General features: G+C 48.7%; 1 protein-coding gene across 1 annotated transcript in view; it reads right to left on the bottom strand.

The window, feature by feature from the left end:
* Positions 1-547: 547 nt before the first annotated feature.
* The window catches only part of HNRNPLL (heterogeneous nuclear ribonucleoprotein L like), a 111,763-nt gene continuing 89,995 nt past the window's right edge, over positions 548-22,315 (bottom strand). The window contains exon 13 of the mRNA XM_085612323.1: positions 548-999. Coding sequence (XP_085468449.1) covers positions 944-999 — 56 coding nt within the window. The 3' untranslated portion in view covers positions 548-943. The remainder of the gene's footprint in view (positions 1,000-22,315) is intronic.

Here is a 22,315-nt window from a genome sequence, read left to right as displayed (position 1 = left end):
TGCCTGGCAGGATTCAAAAGCTGATTTTTTTGCAGGTAGTCTACCAGAAAGAAACCTTACCACGGGTAAGTATCGCGCTCGCCTCAGTCATCATAGAGATTAAGTCTTTGCCGGAAAATTAGATTGACAAGCCTCCTTTGGCCTACCCATCTTCCCAGAAAGGGAAGGAGCCAATATGGCTACTTAAGGGTATCCGAGCTGCCATAGCATCTGTTGAATAATTAAATAATTTATAGCTTATGCCTAGCTCCTCAATCAGCATATGCCCCGACCACGTACACAAGACTTCAATCACCCCCAACCCCTCCCCCTCTCCGTGTGTAGTGCTCTCTTCCTAGCTGGAGGTCAGATGTCTCATACCAGTTGCACAGATCAGTCTCATTTCATGCGATCAGCATTTAGGGAAAGATGATTACACCCACAAGGCTCATTCCCTAGATCTTATTCCTCGTTCATATTACAACCCTCCACCACCCTGTTTGCTAACAAATAGTCAAACTTATTGTGACCGAGATAGTTGGACAATTAAGCAAAGTACCAAAACACAAAATGTTCAACATGTTTATTTGCAGCATTATTTAAATACTGAAAATATCTAACAAACATTTCACAATGATCCGCATACACTATTTTGCTTACCAGGTAAGATTTCTCAGGTTTTTAAAATAAGACAAACAAATATTTAAAGCGAACATCAGCATGGTAAAAAGGGCAAGCTTCTGCATGTTATTCTACAATGGAATTCACAAAAGCACTTGGTAGCAATCCAACAAACTTGGGTTTGGAGAGGAAAATAAAAATCTGTTTGCTTTTCTCAACACTTCGGTTTAGTTAAAAAAAAAAAAAATTTGAGAGAGAAGGCAACATTTGTTTCAATACTGTAAACCCCTGCAAAATCATGGGGAATTGTGAAACAGGACAATTGATTGTTTTGCTTCTGTCTTTATAGATGAGATGATGTAGAAAAGCACAGCTTCAAGGTGTAAGGATTGGATCCATCTGTTGGAAACAAATCGAATGTTTGTAATACATGTATTTAGGAGTATATTTTCGAATACATTTCACTAAACCAGATTTTAGCAATTTTCGTGTTAGACAATGGCCATGTGGAATTTACTTCAGGAGCTCCTGAAACAAAGCTGAACAACTAGTAACATGGCAGTAAAAGGAACAAAAGAAGTCATGTGGGGGGATAACTAATTCTTTAGCTAATCAGACGACCACTCAATTGGTCAGTGTTAACACTTATACGCATGTTCTTTAGTCTGTTTAACTACATTTCACAAAAATGTTACCTACATGCACAGAAAATCATAAGCTTCAATGCAGCACTGTGTTGTGCATCTCACCTGTGAGTAGATTTGTGAAATCTAAAAAACACCTATACTCAAATTAGAATGGGCCAGATACACAACTGTTCAAAGGGGGGGGGGGGGATCCAAAGTTGGTTAAGCACATTATTTGCCCTTCAAGTAAATGTAGAAGCATTTGAACTATTAATATATGGAAGGTCTCTTTAGGATGTAAAGCTGAGAACCGTTATGGAATGGACGACAGTGTGGAAAAAAATGAATGCGTGTGCAGTCTTGGGAAGCTGCCTGTACAACTGAACACAGGATATTATCACATTGGTTTGCATACCCACTGGAACACGTTCTCTAAGGTGGAGGGAATAGTCTTCATTTAATTAATGAAATACCAAAGCACAAGTTACTTACTTGTGTAACAATATATCTGTAAGAGACATTAGTTAGTGATGGATTCCTTACCTTAGAATATCCCCAGGCGTCAGACTGGATCCGGAAAGTTTTTCGTTAGCAGTACCCCTGCGTGTCGTGTCGGTAGGCGTCGTCGTACGGCTCCACGCAAGTCGTTGCAGAGATGACGTCGCTGGAGCTACTTCAACGCGCCCCGACGTCAGTTCTGTACACGACTTACTGCGCCAGGAACGCAGAGCCATGTATGATACTGACCACTGGTGCATTGAAACTAGGGCCCTGAAAGGGAGGACATTAACCCTAGAAATCAGTTCGCAGATCGGGCAGGATGGGTGGGGCGGTAAGGAATCCATCACTAACTAATGTCTCTTACAGGTATATTGTTACACAAGTAAGTAACTTGCGCATCTGAAAGAGACACGATAAGTGATCGATTCCTTACCTTAGAATAGATACCCCAGAAATACCAGCCCCGGTGGCGGGTCTGCGAACCAAGATCACACCAGATAATAACGGAGTACAGAACGGCCAAAGAAGCGGTCTCTCCGGACTGGACTGTCAAGGCAATAATGCTTACTAAAAGTGTGCAGCGAGGCCCACGTGGCTGCCTGACAGATATCTTGCAGGGGGACACCAAGTCCGAATGTAGTAGTAGCTGTCGCCCTGGTAGAACGGGCGCGCAACCCCAACCGGGGGTTCCTTTTTAGCCAGAGAAAAAAAACAGGCTTTGATACACAAGACGACCGAGCGGGAGATAGTCTGCTTATATACAGCCTGGCCTTTCTTGGCACCTACGTAGCCAACAAAGAGCTGGTCATCCACCCGGAACTGTTGTGTGCGATTCAAGTAAAATGAAAGCGCACGTTTTGGGTCTAGACGATGGAGCCTCTCTGGAAGGGTGCGGAGGCAGAAAGAAAGTGGGCATGGTGATAGTTTGCCCAATGTGGAAGGCAGTGACAACCTTTGGCAAGAAGGAAGGATGAGTGCGAAGCACAACCTTGTCCGGATGAACTGACAGAAAAGTAGGCTTACAGGAAAGAGCCTGGAGCTCACTCACGTGCCAAGCGGAGGTGAAGGCAACCAGGAAAGCAGTCTTTAAAGTTAACGAAGAGGACAGTTGTGAAGCGGCTCAAAAGGAGCGCACATCAGTAAAGTTAGAACCAGATTTAAGCTGCAGCATCACAAACAGAATAGGAGGAGAAAGGTGAGTAATGCCTTTAAGAAATCTACTAACAACTGGGGACATGAAAAGAGAGGGCTGACCAGGAAGCCTTAGAAAATCTGAAATTGCAGAAAGGTAAACCTTAATAGTGCCCAGAGCAGAGCCCTGCTGGGCCAGAGAAAGAAGGAACAAAAGGACCTCGGAAAGAGACAAAGGGGATCCACAGCCTTTGCTGTGCACCAGGTCACAAATTTGTTCCACCTGCAGGCGTATACCGATTTAGTGGAGGGACACCTGGCTGCCAGAATGACATCACAGACTTCAGGAGGCAAGTCAAACTGAATCAACTGTCGCAGCTCAATCTCCACGCATGTAGGTGGGAGCTGGACAGGTTCGGGTGGAGGACCATCCCCTGTTGCTGCGACAGAAGAACCTGCCGAAGAGGCAGTCGGATCGAGGGATCCATGCTCATACCGAGTAGCTTGGGATACCAAACTCTTCGAGTCCAGTCCGGGGCACAGGAATGACTTGAGCCCGGTCGCACCTGATCTTCAACACTCTGGGTAGAAGTGGTATAGGCGAAAAGGCGTACAATAGACCGCAGCTCCATTCGTGACGAAAAGTGTCTGAGCGAGTGTCGCCATGGAAACTCCAACGGGCAGAAGTGATGACACTGCCAATCCGGGGCGATCAATATAACTTGGGCCCGGTCTTGGCGAATCTTCCTCAGAACCCGAGGAATCAAGGGTATGGGAGGAAACGCGTAAAGGAGTCGAGACCTCCAACTCAACTGAAACGCGTCCCCCAACGCTCCCTGCATCGGATACTGGAGACTGCAGAACAACGGACAGTGCGCGTTCTTGCGGGTGGCAAATAGATCCACCCGAGGAGTTCCCCACGTCCGAAAGACGTGACGAACCACCTACGGATGGAGCCTCCACTCGTGGTCGGCGGGGAACTGCTGACACTGTCCGCACGCACAGCACCCCGGCCAGATGATTTGCCATCAGACAAATCGGATGGTCCTGAGCCCAGGACCATAGACGCAGGGCCTCTCTGCAGAGACAAAGAGACCCCACTCCTCCCTGTTTGTTTATATACCACATCGCGGTAGTGTTGTCCGTCAGGACTTGAACAGACTGACCGCGAAGGGAAGGGAGGAAGGCCTTGAGCGCCAAACGTATCGCCAGCAATTCCAGAAGGTTGATGTGAAGCAACCTCTCCTCTGGAGACCAAAGACCCTTGATCTCCAGATCCCCCAGATGAGCACCCCACCCTAAGGTGGATGCATCCGTTATCACTGTGGCCACCGATGGAGGAAGATGGAAAGGCTTTCCTTGAGACAGATTGCCCTCCATGCCCCACCAAGATAGATCCTTCTCTGGAGATCCTCACAGACTCCCTGAGATCTCCCTTGTGCTGATACCACTGCTTGCGGAGGCACCACTGGAGCGCCCTCATGTGCCAGCGTGCATGGTTGACCAACAGAATGCAAGAAGCAAACAGACAGAGCAGGCGAAGGACCTTCAGGACCGGAACAACCGCTCCGTTGTAAAAGAAAGGAATCATTTCCTGTATGTCGAGAATCCTTTGAGGAGGAGGGACTGCTCGACAAACAGTAGTGTCCAGTACCGCACCTATGAACAGGTTGCGCTGAGAGGGCACCAGGTGAGATTTGGACACATTTATCGAAAAACCCAAGTTGTACAACAGTTGAGTTGTATCCCGCAGATGATGCAGCACCTTCTCTGGAGACTCCGCCTTGATCAGCCAGTCGTCCAGATAGGGGAAAACCGAGACCCCTGACCTTCTGAGATGGTCTGCCACCACCTTGTTGAAGACCCGAGGTGCAGAAGTAAAACCAAACGGGAGGACCGCAAACTGATAATGTTGCGACCCTACCGTGAAACGGAGATACTTTCTGTGAGACTTCAGGATTGGGATGTGAAAATACGCATCCTGCAAGTCGATGGACACCATCCAGTCCTCCTGATTCAGCGCTTGAAGAACCTGAGCAAGGGTGAGCATCTTGAACTTCTCTTGCTTTAGATAAAGATTCAAGATCCTGAGGTCCAATATCGGACGCAATCTGCAGTCCTTTTTCGGAATCAGGAAATACCGGGAGTAGCATCCCTGACCCCTCTCCTGCTCTGGAACCACCTCTATCGCACCTTTCTGAAACAACTTCAGGACTTCCTCCTGCAGGAGAAGACGGTGGTCCTCCGAGCAAGCCCCTTGGCAAGGAGGGTAATTTGGAGGGAATTTCCAAAAGGGAAGGGCATACCCATTTTCCACAAGATCTAGAACCCAGAGATCTGTAGTTACAGATTCCCAATCTTGTAGAAAATGGGTAAGCCGGCCCCCCACAGGACCAGCATGATCCGGAATGTCGGATCTAGGGCTGTTTTGCGGTGGTGGGAGGGGCTGAGGAAGAGGAGGAGGAGAGCTGACGGCCACGTGTGCGACCCCCAATTCTTCCTCTGTAACCTCTCGACGAGGAACCTTGCTGCTGCTGTTGCCGAGTCTGCCTATAGGTTCGAAAAGATGTCCTTCCAAAACCTCTGTACCTCTTAAAAGACCCTCTCGATTGAGACTGGAGTCCCAAAGATTTAGCAGTTGCCTTGCGCTCTTTGAATCTTTCTAGAGCAGCATCTGCCTTTTTCCCCAAAGAGGCCAGACCCATCAAATGGTAGATCCAATAGGGTTGCTTGCACATCTTGAGAGAACTCCGAAGTTCTCAACCAAGCACTTCTTCTAGTTGCAACCGACGACCCCATGATCCTTGCAACAGAATCTGCTGTGTCCAGCCCACTTTGGATCACTTGCCGCGCAGCCGCCTGAGCATCAGCCAAGATGTCATTAAAACCAGATCTATCCTCATCAGGTAGCTTCGGCACCAGTTTCCGAGCCGAATCCATCAGCGCATGTACATAGCGTCCCAAAAGACATGTGGCGTTAGTCGATTTCAAAGCCATGCTGGCTGATGAACACCTTCTTTGCCTACTGGTCCAGTCTTTTTGCCTCTCTGTCCCCAGGGACCTGTGGAAAGGCTCCTTTAGACTTCCCAGAACAAGCCGCCTGAATTACCAAGCTCTCAAGCGATGGATGAGACGACAAAAATTCTGGATCACCTGGGGCCGCTCTGTATCTCCTAGCGATAGTCTTAGACACCGCAGGAGCAGAAAAGGGTTTGCGCCACACCTCCAACACAGGTTCTGCAATGGCCTCATTAAATGGAAGCAAAGGCTCTGACACCGCTGTGGGAGAATGCAAGACTTCAGTCAAGATGTTTGACTTGAACTCCGTTGTTGGAAGTTGGAGATCAAGTAACTCCGCAGCTCTCCTTATGACTGCATGGTAGGGTGCACTTCCTTGGATGGCTCATCTGATGGCGGAGTAATCTCCCACTCAGGAGACAGGTCCAAACCACTAGCTTCCTTAAGCTCGTCAAAAACCTCATCCGACTCCACCAATTCTCCATCCTCCGCTTCCTCCTGAAGGTATCTCTGCTCCTCAATAATCTTTTGAGTCTCCCTTCTGGCGCGAATTCGAATCCTCGGCGGCGCCGTAATCTACTCCGACGGCGCCGGTGTTGACCGTGGATCCGGCGGAGCCATCGGCGTCGAACGAGGTCGAGCCGGAGCCGGCGAGGATGGAAGCAGCGTCGATGTCCTCGGAGCCGGAGGATTCCAAGACGGCGTCGCTGGATAAAATGGATAGAAGGGGGCCTGAGGATATACTTGCGGCACCCCTAAGTTAAACGCCAAAGGACCCGTCGGACCCGCAGGTGCACCAGGGACATACATGGCACGAGCAAATACCCCATACATTGCATTTAAGTAATGTGATGGGTCCTGACCTGGCCCAGGGAAAGCAGGATACTGGCCAGGCCCCACCTGACTCGGGCCAACCGGCGCAGACTGTGAAATCAACGGCGTCGCAGGCTCACCCGGGGCTTGAAGATCTGATGGAGCCGGAGACGGAACCGGAGATGGAACCGGCGTCGGAGTCCGGGCTGGAACTGGCGAAGCCGGAGACAAAGACCACCGGAGATGAAGGACCAGCAGGCGAACCCGCACAGGAGAAGGAGAAACAGAGTCCCTTCGACGCCGAGCAGGTGACTTCGGCGCAGTGCTCTTATCTGAATGGTGCAGAGAGGAGTGTCTTCTTTTCTTGTGCTTCTTAGCTCGAGAAGCATGCCCCAAAGCAGACTTGACGCCGACCTCGATCGAGACCTCAATCTCCTTCTCCCTCTCTTGTCCTTCTTCATTCTGGCAATAAAGAGCTTTGCCTCCCGTTCCATCAGAGCCTTCGTACTCCTCTTTCGGCAGCTGGTACAGCCATCCACATCGTGGTCCGAGGATAAACACCACACACAATCTTCATGTGGGTCAGTGATGGACATATGCTTGCCACACTCCCGGCAAGGCTTAAACCCAGACTTGTCGACATCTTCAAAAAAGACAGGAAAAAACAACGAAAATACACAAAGTATCAACGACGCTAACAACAGCGATTCCCGAAATCCGTTGGCTTCGACGGCGCGGAAAAAAGGGAACTGACGTCATCACGCCGATGAGGTCTTCTTATGGAGCCGGTGACGTCAGTGGAGTCGCGAGCGGAGCCGTGTCTCTGTGACGTCGTCGACCCCATCGGCGTGGACTGCTACAAAAGTTTCCGAATGTTGCTGGCGCAGGGGATATTCACAAGGTGAGGAATCCACTGGCAGATGTATCCATCAGAAGGGTGTTTTTCGGCACCGCTGGCAGGCTGGCTAGAGCCCGAGCCGCCGGAAGGCTTATTTGGCTTCTTCACCGGGCCCGAAGGTGGGGTGTTAGAAGCAGTGTCCTTGGTCTTGCCTTGGCTCGAAGGCGTGACCGAAGCCTTTTTGGGTATCGGCGTGGGTGTGGGAGGGGGTATAGTACTCACGACCCTCTGCGCCGGGGTGATGTCCTCCACATCTGATTCGTCGGCCTCGGAAGCACTGACGAGATAGTCGTCATCTTCTTCGATGTTTTGCTGTTCCGGAGCTTCGACGTCGTCCCCGAAGATGTCGACTGGAGCGGAGGTCGAGGAGTGCGCCATGTTGCGTCGGGCCCTTCGATCTCGAATAGTCTTTTTCGATCTAAAAGACTTGCAGGCGGAACAGTCTCGAGCCTCGTGTTCAGGGGAGAGGCAGAGGTTGCACACCTCATGAAGATCGGTGTGGGGGAATTTGGACCCACATAGAGGGCACTTCTTGAAGGGAGTACTCTCCATCAGCCGAGACCGGAGCCGGGATAGGCCCGAAGGCCGCCGTCGACGACCGGAATCGAAGACGTGCCGAAGGGAAGGGGATTAAGATGATTTATTTATCTGAAGAATCTCGATGAGCGAGGATTTTGCGTCGATCGTTGAACTGGAAAAGTTCGGAACCGGAACGCGAAGTATTATATCCGAGCCCGATGGCGGAAAAAAACAATCTGAAGATGGAGCCGAAGCCCATGCGCAATACGAACCAAAGGAGGAGTCACCGACCTCGTGACTTCCAAAGACATTCCAAGAGCAAAAACAAACTGCAAACATACGGGCCCAACACCAGATGGCGATCTATGCACAGTGTATAATCTGCAGCTCATATGCCTCGAACATGAGATTACAGTTTTATTGCATACATACATTCTTTTGGTTTCAACGGTTGATAGATCTAGTGCAGAGCCACCATCTGAAACTTTGGTCTCCATTTCAGATTTTGCTTTTGAATCAGTAGCAAACTTGGTCCATTTTGCTGTGGTTCTATTGCCTTCATTACACTTTAAAGAAGCACGGGCACGCTATTCAAAATATTAATACAGTGCTTGCTGGTGTTATTGTAGGAACTGGCAGTGGTTTGGACTTGAAACACTGCTCATCTATGACTAAACATTCAGCATCAAGTTGTCAGTCTCTGCTTCCACTGTTTGCGATATCGCAATACTCTCGCTCCTCCCCACACTGGAGTTGCAAATGGGTGGAGGTTGCGAAAGTGATGGGAGGGTTAGGCTGTCCCCATCTATTGCCAGATGTGTTGTACTGCAGAGTTGGAAGGTATACCTCTGGCCTTGCTTCTGATGTTGCAGCTGGTACTGCCAGCCTGGGGTGTGAACCCTCTGTGGGTACTATTTTCCCTTGTGTTTTATACTGTTGCCTAAAACGTTTATCTCCTTTATGCCCATAGCTGTCAGGGTGTGTCCGTCTCATTTTTTATTTGGAGTATCTTCTCCTCAGCATGCTGGCCAAACATGATGGATCCGGAAAATTGGAGATTCCTTTTCAGATAACCATCTGGCTTAGGAGTGGCAAGACCATCTTCGGCGGGACACACCGCAACAGTAGCACGTTGCAGGTAGTTCAGCTGAATCTACTACTCTGTTAATCTTGCATTGTAGGCAAGGAGCCTTCTTTTCACAACTCTGGTGTTTGTGAACGCGTTAGCATCACAACTGACCTAGGACATAGAGGGAGAGTGTTCAAGCGGTCTTTAGGTGTTCTATGGTGTTAATATACAGACGTCTATGCCTAGCCAACCTGTGACAGTGAGAATGTTGCGTCAAAGCCTCAGACAACGACGTCCCCATAATTACCTGAGATGTCGGCTTGGAATAATGTGAACAGGACTGTGGCAATGTCTTGCTTTCCTATTTGACCTCTCTTCCTTAGAAAAGGCTCACTGAGAGGGAGATTATGTGCTAGGTCTTTTTCAGAAGCTGGCAGGCTAGAGAACTTTTCAGCCTTTTTTCTTAAGACTCCTCAGTCCTCACGTCCCTTAACTGTCTCACAGCCTTATACATTCTCTGTCTTTTAATATCCTTTGAAACAGTGGCAGAATTCACAATACTTTACTTTAGGTGTAGCTGGAAAGTGCCTTGTGGGAGTCTTCCTCCTAAAGGAGGAGCATCCAACAAAAAGGAATGGCAGAAAGATGAATAAGATGTTGAGCGATGGATAAAGCCCAAATTTGGAGTAAGAATTAAATGAAAAAAAGTGTGCAAGCATCTTATGTGTTCTGACATCCTTCTCACAAGCTAGAAAAATTATCTGACTCTGGGAGGCAACTGCCCTTACCACTGTGTGTGTACGGGAAAGTCTTCGAGTGTTAGCCCTAAGGAGACAGGAGTCTACTTTCACAGTTGCATTTTCTCCCGCACTGTGGACAGGTTAAGCTTTTTGTACATCGGAACAAGCAGTAATGGAGTCTTGAAATAGCTCTTCTGAAGTCTGGCAGTCTACATTTCTGAAAACAAATTTTGCTAGGATAGACTTACTAAGGGTGCTGCATCATATGGCCAATTAAACTTTGTGTATTATCCATCACTGGCGTCCTTTAAGAAAGCCCCTCAAAATATTCCCAGTGAGGCTAGGAAACTGCAGAAATCTCAAGCCAAAAGTGTAAAAAAATTTATTAATGCAACTTTCATTTGGTACAGGCCTCGAACACAACTTTATTTTCTTCCTTTAACTGCCATGCACCTAATGATGCTAGTAGATTTGAGTGTCAGCCCTCCTAGATGGCTTACATAAAACTACCAGGAAACTGAGGCAATGAAAAGGAGACGCACGTTTTATTTCTTAATACTACTCCAAGGTAAAGGGCATGACCAGAGCTCTGGCCTGCACCTTCAAAACCTGTCTGTGCTTTTCAGTCATGCATGCAGACATGGCAGCTGTCTATAAAACAGGAGGCCTGTTCACAACTCAGTGCCACTATTTTGCCTTTCAATATTATTGGTGTGAGAGACAACTTTGTCACTTAAATCAAGACGGAATTTGGTGAAACACCAACAGACTTGTGAATAAAAGGACAAAGAATATCAATGTTCAGTTGAGAAGTGTACTGCAGTCAGGATTATATAGTCAAAAGAAGTTCAGCTGTACGTTTGCCTGGATGCCCATGGCAGTGAAATAAACATCAGGGGGCATAGGTGCATCACATCTGCCAGTGTGAGAAGAACAAGTTACTTACCTTCGGGAACGCTTTTTCTGGTGGATACAGTATCTGCCTGTGGATTCCTCACCTTGTGAATATCGCCTGCACCACCAACATTCGGAAACTTTTGTAGTAGTCCACGCCGATGAGGTCGAAGACGAAGTCACAGAGACACTGCTCCGCTCGCGACTCCGCTGACGTCACCGGCTCCATAAGACGACCTAGTCAGCGTGATGACGTCAGTTCCGCCCTTTTTTCCGTGCCTTCGAGGCACACGGACGGACTGACAGCAATATATACACAGTACATAATATACAAAGCAACACACAGTGTGGAGAATAAATAGGAAGGCAAAAGAGAAAACACACTGCCTTTGACAGTAACAAATACATTTTGAAACAGTATCATCAGAATTGTAGGTATGCAAGGGTGGACAAAGGGGAGGCGGGTGGGTCAGTGAGGAATCCACAGGGAGAAACTGTATCCACCAGAAAAAGCGTTACCGAAGGTAAGTAACTTGTTCTTCTGATGGATACATCTGCCAGTGGATAAATCTGCCAGTGGATTCCTCACCTTGTGTCCCATCAAGGTAGAAGCTCACCGCCCTCTTAGGGTCCAAGCGATGAAGTCTCTCCTCCTCCTTGGAAGGGTGAGGGGGAGGATAGAAGGTAGGGAGTGTAATGGACTGCCCCAGATGGAAAGGAGTTACCACCTTAGGCAGAAAAGCAGCCCTGGCCCCGAGTACCATTCTTTCAGCATGAATGGTCAAGAACGGTGGTTTTGAACTCGGAGCTTGAAGCTCACTTACCCTCCTTGCCGAGGTGATCGCAATAAGAAAAACCGTCTTGAAAGACAACAGACTCAAGGGACACTTGGGTTCTCCCTTCGAGCCCCAACACATCAGATAAGTTAAGACAAGATTTAAGTCCCATTGAGGCACAATAAAAGGAGTAGGAGGAAACTTGTTTGTAAGGCCCTTTAGAAATCGTAAAACAATAGGCGATTTAAACAAGGATGGCTGATACGGCAAGCAAAGGAATGCAGACAAAGCCGATAAGTAATCCTTTACAGTGGCTACAGCAAAACCTCGCTGAGCAAGAGAAAGGGCAAACTGCAGAATGTCAGATAAACGAGCCCTCAAAGGATCAATTGACTTCTCCCCACACCAGAGCACAAATTTAGACCTCCTATAGGAATAGATAGATTTGGTGGAATGACGTCTGGCAGACAAAATTACATCTACAACATCTGGTGGAGAGAAAAAGAATTCAGGTTGCCCCGTTCAATCTCCAGGCATGAAGGTGTAAGCTCTGGAGGTGGAGGTGTAGAACCTGCCCCTCCGACTGCGAGAGGAGGTCTGCCCTGAGAGGGAGACTGAGCGGAGGGCACGAGGAGAGGTGGAGAAGATCTGTATACCACACCCTTCTTGGACAATCCAGGGCGATCAATAGGACTTGGGCCCGGTCTTGGCGAATCTTCCTCAGAACCCGAAGGTCTGTAGTAACAGATTCCCAATCTTGTAGAAAATGGGTAAGCCAGCCCCCCACAGGACCAACATGATCCAGAATGGTGGATCTAGGGCTGCTTTGCAGTGGTGGGAGGGGCTGAAGAGGAGGAGAAGAGCTGTCGGCCACAAGTGCGACCCCTGATTCTACCTCCAACCCTTATACAGAGTGCTTTGCTGCTGTGGCTGTCTGAATGTACGAAAGGTAGACCTTCCGAAGCCCCTGTACCTCTTGAATGAGCTTCTTGGTTGAGTCTGAAGGACCAAAGATTTAGCCATGGCCTTACTCTCTTTAAATCTTTCCAGCGCAGCATCCGCTTTCTTGGCAAAAAGACCAGAGCCATCAAAAGGCAAGTCCACAAGCGTTGACTGGACATCAGGGCACAATTCCAATGATTTAAGCCACGCACTCCTGGTGGCAACAGAAGATCCCATGACTCTTGCCACCGAGTCGGCTGTGTGCAATCCACTCTGGATCACCTGACGCGCCGCCTCCTGGACATCCAAAAGGATCTTTTTATAACCAACCCTATCTTCCGCTGATAGTTTTGGGGCTAGCTGTTTAGCCGAGTCCATGTATATAACGTCCCAAGAGACAGGTGGCATTCGTTGATTTGAGAGCCATGCTGGCCGAAGAAAAGACCTTCTTGGCTGACTGATCCAGCTTTTTTGCTTCCCCGTCGCTTGGGACCTGAGGAAATGAGCCCTAGGATTTTCTTGCACATGCAGCCTGAACCAGACTCTCAGGAGACGGATGAGATGTTAAAAATTCCGGGCCTCCTTGAGCCGCCCTATCCCTCCTGGCTATGACTTTGGAAACTGCCGGAGCAGAAAAGGGCTTACACCACACCTCCATCACTGGCTCTATGATGGCGTTGTTAAAAGGGAGCAGAGGCTCAGAAACAGCAGAAGGAGGGTGCAGAACTTCCGTTAAGATGTTCGGTTTGAACTCGGCAGAAGGTAACTGCAGATCTAAAAGTTCAGCTGCCTTTCTTATAACGGCATGGTATGGCGCCACATCCTTCGTAGGGGCAGAAGGAGGAGTAATCTCCCATTCAGGTGACAAGTCCAGGCCACTAGCCTCCTTCAACTCCTCAAAAACATGGCCTGACTCCATGAGTTCCCCTTCTTCTACCTCCTCCATAAGGTATCTTTGCTCATCCAGCACCCTCTGAGCCTCCCTTCTAGCCTCTATTCTGACAACTGGCGTCAGCGGTGCCGTGATCGAATCCGCCAGCGCCGGAGCCGGCGTAGAACGTGGATCCACAGGGGCAGCCGACGTTGAGTCGGCGCCGGTGAAGAAGGGAGCAGTGTCGATGTCTTCGGCGCCGGTAAATGCCAAGACGGCGTCGCCGGAAAAAATAGCATGAAGGGAGCCTGAGGATAGGCTTGAGGAACTCCCAAACCGAAGGCCATAGGACACATAGGACCCGACTGTGCACCAGAGGGGTACATGGCTCTGGAGAATACTCCATACATCGCATTAAGATAATGCGTGTAGTCCTGACCTGGTCCAGGGAACGCAGGATATGGCCCAGGCATCACCGGACTCGGGCCTGCCGGCGCCGACAGTGGAGTCGAAGGATCACCTGGGGCTGGAGGCTCCTCACAGAGAACCGGGGACGAAGCCGGAGATGGAGCCGGCGTCGGATATGGAGCCGGAGAATGTTCCGGTGAAGCCACAGGTGACGACAGGCCAACAGGTGAACCCGGAACGGGCGAGGGAGACACAAAGTCCTTACGGCGTCAGGAGGGCGATGTCGATCACGGAGCCGCATCATTATCAAAGTGACGCCGAGACGAATGCCTCTTCTTCTTGTGCTTCCTGGATTTGGAAGCATGCCCCAAAGTCGACTTCGACGCTGATCTCTATCTTCTCCGGCCTCTTTTCTTTCTTCAGCTTCGCTTCCCTCTCCTTGAGCGTCTTGGAACTCATCTTGCAGCAGCAAGAACATCCCTCGACATCATGGTCCGATGACAGGCACCACACGCAGTCGTCATGCGGATCCGTTCTGGACATGTGTTTCCCACATTCACGCCACGGCTTAAATCCAGACTTCTTCGTTGACATTTCTGCAGAAGAAGACAAAGAATACCAGCAGAAAACGAAGTAACCAGTATAGCTACAGAGAGTCCCGAAATCCGTTGGCGTCAACGGCGCGGAAAATAGGGAACTGACGTCATCACGTCGACGAGGTCTTCTTATAGAGCCGGTGACATCAGCGGAGTCGCGAGCGGAGCCGTGCCTCTGTGACGTAGTCTTCGACCTTATCGGCGTGGACTGGTACAAAAGTTTCTGAATGTTGCTGGCGCAGGGGATATTCACAAGGTGAGGAATCCACTGGCAGATGTATCCATCAGAAGTACCCCTCTGTATCCCTCCCTCACCAAGCGCAATCCAAGGGCATACATCAAAAAGTACTACAGCGAGCAGCTAGAGTATTTAGAGGAGGTACTGGGCTTGAGGCGGAGGGTGGGGGGGGGGGGTATTCTAAGTGGAAGGAACAGTATACCTCCAGCGTGACTGTTTAGAAACTGAAGTTTGGCATTAACAGAACAGCTCTGGTGCAGGTGAGCTTCAAAGGTGGTCCTCCATCTACACTTATTCAAAAGTATTTAACGAAGCTTCCTTCTTTTTAGTTTCCATAACCAAAGAAAGAAGCTCATTCTGCCAGGTGCGCAAGCACTCCCGCTCTTGATTTTTCACTGCTTAATAATAAGGAGCTCTTGCTTTTCCAGCCACTGCAGAAAGTCTTAAAAACGTCACCCTGTAGCATCAAGGTGAGCAAGTAGTAGACAGTCTTGTGATGATCAGCTTTACAGATAATCGCCATCACACAATAAAAAAACTCCATATTCTCAGGGCCACTGGAATTGTGATTGTGCAGGTGCAGCGATTGTCGCATAATTATATATTTTCCACATTTGCTACACCATCCATCAACCTCTGCATAATCTGCAGATTTTACACAACGTAAAAAGGTTTCTACCTCAAACTGTTCAAAAGTTATTAAAAACGCAACACGTGATGGTGCGCAGCGAAAGGCCCTATGCAAGGGTTAGCTGGTCATCTTTCTGTAGTTATTGCTATATTTGGCTGTTAAGCTGGTACTTAAAAAGGTGCACACAATGTCCAGACAGCGTTAAGTTTAAAATTGACAAAGTAATGAAGTAATTAGGGGTGGGCGTTGAAATTTACTCCGCCAGCAGAGTTTTGCCAACTCTGCGCTCCGCTGGGAGTGCGTAGTTCAGCCAAAAACTCAAGACTTGAAGGTCCATTTTATTTTTTTACCCCTCAAATGTTCGCTATTGGAGATTGAGCTTCTGCTTCAAAGACACAGCTGCGCACATCATTGTTACCCCTCTGTACATGAGGTGTCAGGCCTGTATACAAGACTGCTTCCGCTGATCTGCATTGATCTGTTGACTCCTTTTGTGTTCACGGTTGAGGACAGGTTAATCGAGCAGCAGTGCATGCGGCGTACAAGCTGTTGCTGTGCGCAATCATACTGCACCTTCACCATTACTGAAATTTATTGACATACAACCTCACTTTCTGAATAGCACCTTGGGAACGGGCACACAATACGGTATTTAAAGTTTAATACTATCCTTCTTTGCAGCTTTGGGATTCATATCGTCCCAGAAAAACCTATACACTGGCTTTAAATAATGTAGACACTGCTATTATTCGAGTAATCAAGGGGGAAGAGCTTTTCGAATAAATCAGAGGAATTAAAAAACTGACTCTTCCTCCAAAATATATAAAGCGGCACTCAGTCCATAATATGAATATCACCTATAGCTATATCATTAAAGTTTGGATTAACCGCATTAAAAACAAGCATTGAAAATTCAATAGGTCTCGCCTTTGATTAAGTTAAAGCCATTTGCTTTGCTAATGGTATTGTATAGCAAAGCAAATGGCTTTACCTTAATGAAAGGCGAGACCAATTGCAATTTTAATGCTTGTTTTCTACTCTTACCACTGCCCTTTTACGTCTACCTTTAGCATATTGCCTTTATACTAATACCTCCACCAAAACCGTGTTATACCTAGACACTAGTATCTCTGCCTGTAGCTAGATCTCGGTTCCTATACCTTCATACCACTTCCCCTTCCCCAGAACCAAATATCTTTAACCCTGCTTACGTGTGCCCTAGTTCCTCTACTACTACCCTTGCTCTACCCAGTACCCTCACCCTATATTCCATAGAACCTCTAAACCTACCAATCCCACAGCACCCCTTCCATATACCATAGCACCTATGGTACTGTTCCCATTTCCCTTCCTCTTGCCATTACTTCCTCCCTCTTTTCTCCTTGCTTTTGTGTTGTCAACCCGAGTTGCTTTGTCCAGTTTTTTTTCTTTAATTCATTCTTTAGAAGGTAAGGGTTTTCTCATTTTGGAATCTCACCAACATGGAGGTTTCAGCAGCCTACGGGTGCTAGGGTGTATTTTCAACGGTAGCGCCTGTGGCAGTAGAGTTTGGGAGTTGTAGGGAGGGTGAAGCTGATGAGGGAGTAGCCGGACTAGGAAGTCAGGCAGGCAGGTGAACGTCAGTGTCACAGATGGGAAGCAGGGATGTGACGAGCCGCGAGTGAAATCAGAAGTACATTCATTCAATCCATCGTCACCAGTAATGCGTCTAATCTGTTACTGCATGCAGTGAGCTTGTGTTTGTGCACCTTGCACGGACTGTCTTCACCTTTAAATGCCTGCGGGTTTCTTCCAGAGCAGCACAGAGGATTGGCACAGACAAGTGTTTGAAATGTGTAAATTGCCTGCTACCGCCTCACTTCACCATGGAGCTTTTTGCTGAGGGAATTGCGCTGAAGCTTGGTCAATACAGCTTTCACCCAATACAAAACAATTCACGCGGAGATCAAGGACTCTTAAAAGAACATTTGAAAAAGTGGAAATGCGCATAGAAAAGTAAACCTAATTCTAGAAAAACGAGCTGGAATAAGGCAGATGGTGAAGGATTTGCGTGCAGTATCCTGGCGGTCCTAGAGGGAAATGTTTCTACCTCGTCTCTAATAAGTGTTTAGGATAGTCTGTAAACATGTATTATACATAGTGCCAGAAGCAATTGGATTCTAATAAGTTAAACCCCAAGATGTACTTTTTAATGACTCCGAATGGTATGAATATGCTACTTACCAGTATGCATCTGTTCTTGGCATGTAGGGCTGCTGACATTCATATCTGTGCATAGATCGCCGCCTAGTGTTGGGTCCGGATGTTTGCACGTTGTTGTCCTGGAAGAGTCTTCGAAGTATCCTGGGATAGGTGACTCCTCCCCTGGACTACAGTGCGCATGGGCATCCTCTCCATCCTCAGATTGTTTTTCGCCATTGTGGCAGTGATGGAGTAGATACAGAAAGTGATGACCATGCTTACAGTAATTCTGAGAGCTGCAGCTGCAGCTGCTACAGGCGCCGGGGAGGAGGGAGGGCGATATGAATGTCAGCAGCCCTACATGCCAAGAACAGATGCATACTGGTAAGTAGCATATTCAGTTCGAGGCATGTGGGCTGCTGAATACATATCTGTGCATAGAATACATAGCAGTACCTCCTATTAGCGGCAGCTACCAGTGCCAGCTGCAGCGGTCTGAAAAAGAGTTTTGAGAACAGCCTGTCCTACAGCTGCCTGCTGTTTTGATTGCACATCAACACAATAGTGTTTGGTAAATGTGTGTGTAGTGGACCAGGTGGCTGCTCTACATATATCATGCAAAGGAATGTTTCCCAGGAAAGCCATGGAGGCCCCTAACTTACGTGTTGAGTGGGCTCGTGGGGGAATCGTTAATGTGCGTTTAGCCTTTTGGTAGCAAATTTGAATACATTTAACGATCCATCTGACTATACCTGCTTTGGAGATAGCGTTACCTTTGTGGTGTGGGGCAAAGGCAACGAAAAGTTGTTAAGTCTTCCTAAAGACCTTAGTCCTGTCGATATAGTACATGAGGGCTCTCTTTACATCTAGTGTATGGAGTGCTCTTTCTGCGACAGTTTGTGGGTTTTGAAAGAAAACAGGCAGTTCAATAGTTTGATTCATGTGGAACTGCAATATCACCTTGGGCATGAATTTGGGGTTGGTACGTAGTACGACCCTGTTGGCGTGAACCTGTATAAATGGCTCTTGAACGGTTAGTGCTTGGAGTTCACTAACTCTCCTCAAAGAAGTGATTGCTACAAGGAAAGCTACTTTCCAGGTGAGGAATTGAATCTCGCATGAGTGTAGAGGTTCGAAGGGTGGACCCATCAGGCGTGTGAGGACCAAGTTGAGGTTCCACATTGGCGCTGGTGGGTGGCTTGGAGGAATTACTCGTTTGAGTCCTTCTAAGAATGCTTTGATGGCTGGCACTCTGAATAAAGAGAGGTGCTGCCTGTTCTGGAGATAGGCTGATATTGCGGTCAAATGGACACGTATTGAGGTGTATGCCAGATTGCAACGGTATAGGTGTAAGAGGTAACAAATTATGTTTTGGATGGATGCGTCTAGCGGGTTAATGTCATTATTATTGCAATAAATGACTAATCTTTTCCATTTGGCTGCATAGCAAGCCCTGGTAGTGGGTCTCCTGGCCTCCATAATGATGTCCATACAGTCAGGTGGCAGGTTTAGGTAGCCAAACTCTAGGACTTCAGGAGCCAGATTGCCAGGTTCAGCTGTTGCGGATCTGGGTGCTGAATCTCTCCATGGTTCTGCGTCAAATGCGCGGGTTTGATCCGCAGTCTTTGATGCGGCACCATGGAAAGTTCGAGAAAGGTGGTGTACCATGGCTGGCGTGCCCACGTTGGAGCAACCAGGACGAGTGTCAGTGAGTGTTGTCCGAGTTTGCGTGCCACCAGCGGTATCAGTGGTGCTGGGGGAAAAGCATACGCAAATCTGCCGGACCAGTTCATCCATATTGCATTGCCCTGCGACTGCGGATGTGGGAACCTGGCGGCAAAGCTTTGGCATTTTGCGTTTTCGCTTGTGGCGAATAGGTCTATGTCTGGATGACCCCACTGCTGGAAGTACGGCTGGAGTACTGATGGGTGTAACTCCCACTCGTGCATTTGGTGGCTGTGTCTGCTGAGCAGATCCGCCATCTGGTTGTCCTTGCCGGGGAGGTGTTCCGCCATGAGGAACATGTTCCTCTGAATGGCCCACTTCCACATGCTCTGAGCCAGATGAGAACTGTGGAGAGTGTGTTCCTCCCTGCTTCTGAATGTAGTACATGGCGGTCATGTTGTCTGTCCGGATCAACACGACTTTGTTGCACAAGTGTACTTTGAATGCTTTCATAGCCAGGAAGATTGCCATCAGTTCTAGAAGGTTGATGTGCATCTTCTTTTGTTGTGTTGTCCATAGTCCCTGCACTGTGTAGTGGAGTACATGAGCTCCCCATCCCTGGAGAGACGCGTCCGCTGTCAGTATTATCTGTGGAACAGGCTCTTGGAACTGTCGGCCCTTGCAAAGGTTTTGTGGATTCCACCAATGCAGAGAGTTGTATGCCCGACCGCTCACCAACACTAGGTCTTTTAGTTGCCCGTGAGCCTGATTCCATTGACGTGCTAAGCACTCCTGAAGCGGGCGCATATGTAATCTCGCGTGCGGGACTAGGAATATGCAGGAGGCCATCATGCCTATCAACTGCATGAACACTCGCGCAGGAAGGGAGTGTTGGGGTTTGAACTTGGAAATCAGCATTTGCATGCTGTTGATCCTCACTAAATTTGGCTGAGCTGTGGCTGCCAGAGTGTCTATGGTCGCACCTAGGTACTGTTGTACGTGTGCGGGTTGGAGATGGGATTTTGGGTAATTTAGTGAGAACCCCAGACTGTAAACAAGGTGAATGGTGCGGGACATGTGGCAGGCATATTGCTGGGCTGACTTTGCTTGAACAAGCCAGTCGTCGAGGTAGGGGTAGACATGAATGTGTTGTCTCCGTAGATGTGCGGCCACAGTAGCCAGGCACTTTGTGAAAACTCTGGGCGCTGTTGTCACGCCGAAGGGAAGAACCTTGAATTGGTAGTGCTGCCCTCGAATAGTGAACCTGAGATATTTCCTGTGTGATGGGTGAATGGGTATGTGGAAATACGCATCTTTGAGGTCTAGCGTGGCTAGGAAGTCTCCCGGTTTGAGCAGTGGTAGGACTTGTTGCAGGGTGAGCATGTGGAAATGCTCCGAGAGAATGTAGCGGTTGAGGGGTCTCAGGTCTAGTATAGGTCTGAGTGACCCGTCCTTTTTCGGTATTAAAAAATACAGGGAGTACACCCCCGTACCTTGCTCGTGGACGGGTACGACCTCTATTGCGCCTTTTAGTAGCATGCTTAGCACCTCCTGCTGTAAGAGCGTTAAGTGCTCTGAGGACATAGGACGGTGTTTTGGCGGTATTGTGGGCAGAGTGGAGGTTAATTCTAGGCAGTAACCGTGTTTGATAATATCTTTGACCCACCTGTCCGTGGTGATGGAGTTCCACGTGGACAGGAACCTTTGTAGCCTTCCCCCGACAGGTGTTATGTGGTCGGGAGGAAGGGAGAGGGCGTCACTGTTTGTTCTTGAGGGAGGACCTGGTGTTGCCATATCCGCGTCCTCTGCCCTTTGTGCTTGAGCCACGATATCCACCCCGGGTGTTTTTATCGTAGGAACTTTGTGTGTTTCCTTTGTTGTAGGTTTGCTGTGACCCCTGTCCTCTACCTGCTCCTCTATTTCCGGGGCGACGAAAGGAGCCGCTCCAAAAGGTCTGCGTTTGGAGAGCCCCCATGGACTTTGCAGTGTCTGTGTCCTTTTTTTTTTTCTAGGGTGGTGTCAACCTCTGGCCCGAATAAGTAGTCGGGGTTGACCGGCTGGTTGAGGATGTTATTTTGTACCTCAGGTTTGAATCCGGAGATTCGTAACCAGGCGTGTCGTCGTAACATGACGCTAGTGTTTATGGCTCTGGCAGCTGTATCTGCGGCATCCAGTGCACACTTAATGGATGCGTTCTTGAGGAGTTGTCCCTCCCTGATGAGGATCTCTGCTCCCTCTTTGTATTGGTCAGGGAGATGTTGGAGTAATGTTTCTAATGTGTCATAATGTGCGCGATCGTAGCGAGCTAGGAGCGCCTGAGTATTGGCAATACGCCATATGTTAGCTGCTTGGGCTGCAACCCGTTTGCCGGAGGTCTCTAGCACCTTAGACTCTTTGTCCGGGGGAGGAGCATCCCCTGTTGTCTGCGAGTGCGCCCATTTGCGAGCGTTCGTGACTACTATGGAATCCAGAGGCAACTAGCCTCTAATGTAGGTAGGGTCCCCAGGCGCCGACCTGCATTTCTTGTCGATCCTGGGGTTTATTACTCTTGCCCTGGTGGGTTCTTTGAAAATGTCCTTTGCTGGTTTGAGGACACCTTTCAACATGGGTAGAGTTTTGATATTCCTTTCTGAGGATGCGAAAGTATCCATGAGAAAATCGTCCTCGATGGTGTCAGAATGGAGTTGCACACCATGATTGGCCGCAGCGCGTTCAATGAGGGCGTTGAATGCGGCAGTGTCCTCTGTGGGAGACGTTTTTGCGCCATATAGCTGCATGTCCTGCGTATCCAGAGGTGCACCTGGGTCTACAGGGTCATCCCAAGCCTGGTCAGGGTCCTGTTGGCCTTGAGGGTCCATCTCCCCGGGGTAGGGGACGTGGTCACCCATGTAGTCCTCCAAAACGTCGGTTTCGGAGTGTGTTGGAGAGAAGGACAGTGGATGTTGGTAAGAGGTATGGAGAGGTTCGTAAAGAACTGGTTCCGAATCCACTGGCAGTTTTTTCTTTAGCGGGATCCGGTAGGAGTCCAAAGCTGGCTCGGAAGTTATTCTCCTCTTGTGGAGCATCATTCTGCCGGTGTCGGCATCGATGATGTGCGATGGTGACGTCTCCACAGGAGAGCGTTCGGCAGGTGTGATCCTGGTGTGGGTGACACGTGTTCTGATTTCGAACAGTTTTGGGGCCGTGGATGGTGGTAGG

This window comes from Triturus cristatus, chromosome 6 (assembly GCF_964204655.1).
Source record: "Triturus cristatus chromosome 6, aTriCri1.1, whole genome shotgun sequence".
Taxonomy (NCBI): domain Eukaryota; kingdom Metazoa; phylum Chordata; class Amphibia; order Caudata; family Salamandridae; genus Triturus; species Triturus cristatus.
The sequence above is the reverse complement of the archived record's forward strand: the minus strand, read 5'-3'. Positions and strand labels throughout refer to the sequence as shown.